This window comes from Anopheles darlingi, chromosome 2, assembly GCF_943734745.1.
Source record: "Anopheles darlingi chromosome 2, idAnoDarlMG_H_01, whole genome shotgun sequence".
Lineage (NCBI taxonomy): Eukaryota > Metazoa > Arthropoda > Insecta > Diptera > Culicidae > Anopheles > Anopheles darlingi.
In genome coordinates this window covers 71,232,811-71,241,056 of record NC_064874.1, presented here as the reverse complement: position 1 = coordinate 71,241,056, position 8,246 = coordinate 71,232,811, and the positions used below count along the sequence as shown (strand labels likewise).

The following is an 8,246-nucleotide window of genomic DNA, read 5'->3' as shown; positions in this document are numbered from 1 at the left end:
AAGACTATTATACGTGTAAGTTAAGATAAGCGAGATAAGCCTTTTTCCTTTGAGAAAAGCCTTTTTCCTTCTTATTTCGTTCCTTACTTGCATCTATTTCTTTTGTATTTAAAGATGTTAATTGTATTTAAAGTAGTGGCGATTCTGTACCGCCTGACGTGAATCCTTTTGGACCTTTGAACCAATTGAACAAATGAGCAATTAATACTTTAATATTTGTTATTATTTTCATAAAGTATAAAGACACATGGAAAAAAGATTGGAAATTGTGGCGTACCATGCGCCTCCATTGAACACCGAGTACTGGGCGCCTCCATTGAACGCCAAGCGGTCTAGCCAAGTTTTCCACGTACGTACGTGGAAAGCACAACCCTCCCTTTTACAGCGAAGGAATTGCGGAATGAATTTCAACACCCTTTCCGCCGCGGACTTTCCGTTGGCGTGATTTTATGGCGATGGCGGATCGGATTTCTGGCTCATTAAACAGCGACGTACGTAGCTTAGCAACCACGTACCCGCGCCACGGTGTAATTGTGTAGAGAAACAAGTGAGCAAATAACGGAATGTGTTGCGGTGTTAATCAGTCAGAATTACATCATGCTACATCCGGGGAAGCGCAAATTGGAAATATGAACTGCAAATAATACTGCCGCTCGCGTGTCCTGCAGCACATGTGCCGAGCTTACAGGTGAATTCAGAAATTCCTGAAAGCTCCGAACTTTTCGTAACATGAGGATTAAGGGCAATCATTATCACCATCATCATTTTGCTACTTAATTTGGATTTCTTTCTTTCGTTCGTTCGTGATAGTAGCAGCATTGTGTGTGTGTGTGTGCTTGCAAGTTGGCTGAGCCAGGCTTCTAGTCTCTATTTGAGATCCTAGCCACGGCTTTGATCTCACACCGCCATCCGTTGTCCGTTGTGCGGTTGTACGAGTGTGCGATGTCAACGGTTTCTCTTTTTGTTTATTTGTAGCAACTGCAATTTCCACTTTTCGACATCTTTCTCTATTTCCTTCCCCCTTGCGTAACAGCTACACGCCGCAACAGGCAGCGAACAACAGTGGCACCGAAAAGGTATGACATGGTAACCGAGATGGACAGGACGGGCACAGGGATTCGCGGCGCCATTCTTCAACGACCTCCTCCACCACCTACACGGCCACCGACAGCACTAACCGCAGTGACGCTAACTACGGCATCAACTACAGCATCCACCTCACGACCAAAGGCACCCCAGCCACCATTACCTTCCTCAAGCGAAACAGTAGCAGCGGCAGCAACAGAAATGGCACCGCAAAAAGTCCCCGACCACCGACAACCGGATCCCAGCGCCAAAACACCAACAATAACAACAGCTGTAACAGCAGCAGCAGCAGCAGCAGCAACGTAAACACGCTTCCGGGCAACCATCACAATCGTAGTAGCAACAGCGACGCCCCGACCACCACAACCAACGAGTGTGTGGCTACGGGGGGTGCCACTGGCAGCGATCACGATAACTGTAACAATAATCAAAGTAAGCCATCGACGAGCGGCTCCTTCCGGCGGCAGTCGATCGCAGCCTCGTCCCAAGCTCATCATAATCGGATAAACAACAACCACCTGGTCGGAATGGTGGTGGTGGAAGTGGCCGCTAACGAACGAGCTCAGCAACAAACACCATCACCATCAACCGGCCGACCGGCCAGCACTCCACGTCCAGCCACGCGCTCGCACTCGAGCAGCACCGTCGATGTGGATGATGAGCGGCTTGCGGTTAGCGATGGTGGTGGTGGTGGTGGTGGTGCAACCGAACCGAACGACACCAGCACCAACACGAGCGACACCGTTGATCAACGATTACCGGTGTACGTTTGATCCAGCCGCCACGATGCAGCCATCAGGGATTCATCGAGATGAATCCGTTGCCCAAATGAACCGATGACTGTGTGTGCTGTGTGTGTGTGTGTGTTTGTGTTGGTTGGTAGCGATGCAGACACAGTTTTTTCATTCATTTATTTCATCAACCATCAACAAGACCATCAACAGAAGCGGAGTATTTGTTGCTTAATCGGTGAACCACTTGGTGACATGGTCCGGCGCTCACCATTACCATCACTGCTACAAGGCATAAATCTTGCTGCGAATGTGCTACGACGGAACCGAACCGACGACGTCTGGAGCAGTGAAGACGGTCAACGAACGAAGCCGAGAAGGTGCAGATGAGGAAGGAACTCAAAACCTCCAAGTACGTGATAATGAAGAGAAATAAACAAAACGATCCCGTCCCGGGGGGAAGGCGAGAGAGAAAGAGAGAAAGGGAGTGGTGTTACATTACCTCCTAGCCGACGACGAACGAAATGCTGGCTCCAAAACGTCTCTACGAGCAAAAGGGATGGCCATCCCCTCCTGTTCTGCTGTCGGTTCTCGTGTGTCACGGAGACAAGTCCTACCATTAGTGTCACTCTTGTTGTCTCACCAAACAATGGCCCCGGTCTGCGTCTTGCGCGGCTCATCCCCGTCGGTCGGTAGCATTCCAGCGCATGCTGGAGTTCCGCCGGAACGATAAAGGTGGAAAACTTCAAACTCCCAAAAGGGGTTTAGCCAACCTCCGCAAACACACACACACACACACGCACGCACTACGAGCCAGGAGCACCTCACTCACCCCGTTGTCAACGAGCGTTTGTTTGTGTTCCATTCGCCATGCAGCCCGTTTTCGGCTTAATGGCCGACTGGCCTTGTTGATGGACTCTGGTGGAGCGGCAAGAAAAGAATGCTTCACATCCTGGCTCAACGCTGCACCATCGAGGACGTCAGCAGAGGGAATGATTTATGCCTCGTCGAAAGAGAGGGAGGTGGGCACGGCGATCAACAATCGGTTTTTGCACCGGGAGGCGGCACAGCACACCTTCGGTATACGGTTCGGGCCAAGTGGACACAGAGCCTTTGATGTAAGTAATTCTGCATGTTGTTTTGTTGTTTTTAGAAATTCAACATTTATCGTAGGTCAACAACATTGTCCATGTTGATTGGTCTTAAAACTTGCTGGATTTCTTAACTCGTAGTCATGCTCTTGAAGAACAAAGGATCGAGTTTTGAACTATGACGATTATTGCTGAACTTAATCAAATTTTAATTGATTAGTGTACGGTGACCGTTTGATTCATGATATGCAAACAGGCTTAAGTTAAAGTAATGGACAGTGCATGTATTTTTAATTTCTCCCTAAAAACAGCTCTTTTTATCTGCATTTCCGTACCGGAATCATCACAATACATATTAATTTGCAGTGCGATTTAAAGTGCTTTGCAATCAACACTAAATCAGTTGCCTTATTATGGCTTTTTACATGATTTTTTTCAACAATCTCCTTTATACAATCAACGTAAATTCCATCATAACTTATGAATTCTACTTTGTACATCTAATTGTTGGTTCATCGTTGACCGCTACAGTTTCAACATAAAAAGCATCAAGTTATCCGAAAAGCTCTTTTGCTAGTAGTGTTCATATTATTGATTTACCGGGGTTGTACCAGGGTCGGCATTTTGAAGTACATATTTTCTGGTGAAACATTAGCAATTTCATTCCGAGAAACACAAGGTAGGAATTGCACACCTTTTGGTGAGTGTGCAATGGTATTTTTTCCTTAGAATCCATTATTTAATTTTCCTATTCTAAAATCGTTCTGAAAAAGATTAGGAAAAATCTGTCAATTTGTAATAATTCAATGAAAACCACACTTCTCCAAATGCTAGATGAGATGTCCTTTATTCAGTTGCACTGCTGTATGAATACTAAGTGTGCTGTCTGTGTGAATACTCGATATACTCCCATCATCTTCTTTAGCAGCGCTTGATAGAGAAGAACGTGAAGAACGACCTGCTTGTATCAAGGGTAAGCCCTCTAAGAGGTGTTAATGCTATGAGGCTGAAAGCCAACGTACTTGAATGTGGGATTTAACGCAAATTCCACGGCTTCCTTTTCACAATCACTCTTCGCGTTTAGCTCGTTGATGAATCTACACGGAAAAAAGGGTGTACGGGAAACCATCAACAACACACCACATTACCGATGCAACCGGGCTTACAGGACGAGCAGACACTTGAGTGCGGTAGAACAATTTAAATAATTGCCTCAACACGCCTCAGCGCATCTCCCGCGACCGGAGGTTGAGTCACCTGAAGCGTGGCAAAGTGTAGCGCTGAACAAATATTGTTCTGACGAGAAACGAGCGAAGAACAAAAGCAAAAGAACGAGTTCAAAACAGAGAGCGGGAGAGAGAGAAAGAGAATTGCGATGTGGAACAGTCAAACGATGAGTGATCAGCATGCTGGCCTCACCTGCTGGACCTGCTGAACCGAACCGGAAGGTTAGCGAAGGGCAGATTAAAGGATTTTCCGAAGCCACTAAGATACACACATACACACATAAGTGCCATAACCGCGTGAACCACACGCGGCCTGACTCCCGCACGATAGGCACGTTACTGGCACGCGCGTTACAGAATTTCATTCGTCCCCGTGCCGTGCCGGGAGTGCAATCCCGGTTATGCACGCTTGTGGCCAACCACTTGTCGAATGCACGGTTCCTGGACCGGTTCTCTGGAAAACCTGGAGTGGAAACAGCAATGGAGCAGAACGGAGGGATTCTATTTTCATTTTGCAAACCTTTTTTTTTTTTGCTTTTACACTCCTGTCCTGGGAAGATATGCTAATGGAGAGCCTTGAGTGCAATGCACTTGCGTTCGCAACGAGTATCATAGATCCCCGCAAGACGAGTTTCCCATACTTGTTTTCATTACATTAGCCCCCCTACTTTCGATCGCATGCAGCGTACTGCAAGCTTCATTTCAGCTTTAGTTTTCCAATTATTGGAAAAGCGGGTTTCTCGCGCATACAATATTCATACGGATATCGATTGGAGCTTCCGGTGAAACGTGATCACCACGCGATGCAGCAGCGCGATTCCATCCAACGGGAAATCCAAAATCTGCTCCAAAGCCGTTGTTGTGACACGCGCGCGCACGTCCTTCACTTGTTCGGAATGTAATTTTGTAATTTTACACGCTTCTGCGGCGAAGGCCTCCCGCTTTCCCGCTGTAGACGCCACGAAAAAGCCGGCACCGGAGAACGTGCTGAAGCGTCATAAAATCGGTAACTTTTATGAATCGACGAGCGATAAATTTCCTATGACAGGCCTCGCTACTAAAAACCTGTCAGTTGGGAACTTTTTCTCCCTGGACAATGGACCTGGTTCTGCCGGCCTGGTAAGGGGAGCCGGGGAGGACACCGAATATCGACCAACAAAAACCGTCACAATATATACCAGCACCGGCAGCCCAGTGATCATTTATTCTAGAGAGAATGATTTGATTTTGGGCTTTGTTAGCAGGGGTTTAAGGGAAGGCTCAAGGATTCTAATCAATAGCGTCTGGTTGTTCGAGTATTGGAGCAGGTTTTTGCCGACAAAATAATCAACAGGAGGATTCTCTTTAGTTCGAACCAAATTGATTCATTTTTTGGCACAATAAAACGACAATACAGCTAAGCGGGAATTTTCGTTACGGGCATACTAAAGCAAACTTTATCCATAAATGCCCATCAGCACTGGAGTAATCAGTCCTGATTCTCCGCTATTTTCTGTTGATGGATAAACAAGATTTTCAGATGAGTACAATATTGTGCAAAACCATGGTCCATTTTATGGTACACAAGTTGAACACGATTTAGATATCTTTTCATTCCTCTGAAACTCCTTCCTTACTGTGGAGCAACATCGGATGAAGCGTTTTCCAGCTGTGGGCTTTCATAATTGAGCAAAGTGCTGCTCTGCAACAGAGAGTCCCATTGATGTGACAAGGATAATCATTTTTTATTTCTCCTTCGAGGGATTTTCCACTATAATACGCAGCCGATAATGGCGTAATATTGTCGTTTACTTTGTATCGTCTCCATTGGCGCTAATTGCTCAACGGGGCACACTTGAATGTTATTGTGGCTGGGATGAGGCACTCATGTAAATCCACGACAACAATCCTTTTCGCAAGACGGGAATGGTCATTATCTTTCATGTTAAAATCACCACTTTTAAACTGATTACAGCATGTTTCATTAAGTGATTATAAGTACAACACTTTCAAGTCAGGTTGAAATTGTGCTTGTATAGTTTGCTGTTGTTATGATATGATAACAATACATTAACATATGAAATATTAGTTTGTGGAAGAAGTTATCATAAAATAGAGATTTGAAATATTGATATTCAAATTTGCGTTCTCTATTTTCAAATGAAACATCACTTAACTATTGTTAACTATTAACTTAATTAGTCTAAAATGCACCATGGTTATAACGGCAAATATGTTGAAAACATCTTAGAATAAATTTTCCATAACAAAAATCAACGGTATGGATTTCGTTTAACGCTAATTTTCCCAGAAAGGTTCTAGCATGTGCAGCGTTATAGAAACATCGGCTTTAAGAAAGCTTACAAGTTTCTATTGAAATGCTATAATTTTGATAGATCGTTCTAGGTTCTACTTAATATATAGTTTATTTATGCTGACATAGCATTAATGCTAGCACAACCTAACACCGTAAACATATTTTTTTCCTTTATAAAAACCTCAAAAACTATTTCATTGGCAGATTGAACGACGTGTTCGTTTTAGTTCATTATTCAACCAGAACCTCGTTTGTGGCAAGCATAACTTCTGGTCACCGATGACGTGTACATTATCCGGGAGTTGTTATTCGGTCGCTTGATAAAAAAAAACTATTCCAAACTATCCCATAAACTTTGCTGCCGCCAGTTAGATTAAATTTGCTCAACAACCGCTCACATCACACACGCAGACACCGAACACGAAGCCGTGTCTGTTCCTTCATGATGCCGATAAGTTATTTTATTCAATTTTGTTCCCCTTCCACGGCTCTCAGGTTTTGCATACCAGAAGAACGATATGAAAGACTGCTAAAAACGAGGCTGCCGGTTCCTCTGGAGTCGGCAACATAGTGATACAAAGTAAGGGGATAGTGGAACAATTGCAACCCAAAATTGGCAATCTCAACACAATGCCAGGCAAGGAGGTGGCAACGGCATCAGAAGATGGTTATAGTGTATGCTGTCGATGAAGCGATCCGTTGGCAGGTTTGCGGTTTGCAAATGATGTCTTATGATTCACACGTCGTCCTTCCAATCATTGTGAGTAAAATAAATAAATGAATAGCTATTACACTCCTTTGCCATTCAATTCCGTTGTTAATTGTTATCAAACATTGAACATATAATAGCAAGTTTACTAGCTGTTCACTTTGATATTATTCCACAATCCTTTTTCGTTTCTAGCAAAATACGCAAAAACAATTTCGTTTAACTACCTTTAACTGCTACCCCCGTTTCGTTTCCTCAGAAAGACCCGTCGCAAATGGAAAATTTCGAACAGATCAAAGCTGAAATTATAGCATTAAATTCATTTAACCTTCCAACCTCCCGCTCCAGGGCTAATGCTGCAAGCATGGGCTTCGGTGCAGAAAGAGAAAAAAGGAAAGCATGCCCGGCCAACGCTACCTAACCTACTCACTTGGGCGGAACGAGCAAATCGATTTCGGCACAGACGACATCATCCGGAGGCAAACCTAAGCACTGGACTACGGCGTGGTTTACGATTGTGACAGTGATAGCGCGGAGGAAATGGGAAACCGCCCATCTCAATCCAAGGTCCTTTCGGAGACTACGGATAAACTCAGTCAACCATGCTCCCGGACTCTTTATTGTTCGTCAATAGGAATGATTCCTTTTTCGCTCATTCGGATCGCACCATCAAGCGCACCTTGGCTCGCAGAACAATCACTTACTAAAGCTCGGGGCCAGCAGTGGTGTGCTGGCTGCTTGCGCGATATTATTCATTTTCCTGTCCATCTCGGTAACTGTGTGCCGATACACTCGCGGCATTGGTAATGGCGCTTCATTTCGCCGAATCGGATGCCGCATACGTAAGTCTGTTTATGATTGTAGTTTTCTCAGTTTCACTTGTCTTTATCGTGCCTAGTTAGAATGATCGCTGATAGACGCTCGATAGACTAGACATGCCTCTGCTAAAGGTGGCTCAGACTCGCATTGAACGGAGAGCAAACTCTCCAAATTCTGCCAATAGCAAGAAATGCAACAGATTACTTGTACTAATCGGTTGCTGGGCGCTATAGATCTGCCAAATCTACTAGATCACCACCATGGTCCCATGGTCGCACTTCTTCGAAT

General features: G+C 44.8%; 1 protein-coding gene across 1 annotated transcript in view; it reads left to right on the top strand.

Annotated features, from left to right (window-relative positions):
* Positions 1-7,962, top strand: part of LOC125950777 (probable G-protein coupled receptor CG31760) — a 33,783-nt gene extending 25,821 nt beyond the window's left edge. Inside the window, exons 11-13 of the mRNA XM_049679055.1 lie at positions 1,034-2,935; positions 6,926-7,190; positions 7,488-7,962. Of these exons, the coding sequence (XP_049535012.1) occupies positions 1,034-1,082 (49 nt within the window). The 3' untranslated portion in view covers positions 1,083-2,935; positions 6,926-7,190; positions 7,488-7,962. The remainder of the gene's footprint in view (positions 1-1,033; positions 2,936-6,925; positions 7,191-7,487) is intronic.
* Positions 7,963-8,246: the final 284 nt, after the last annotated feature.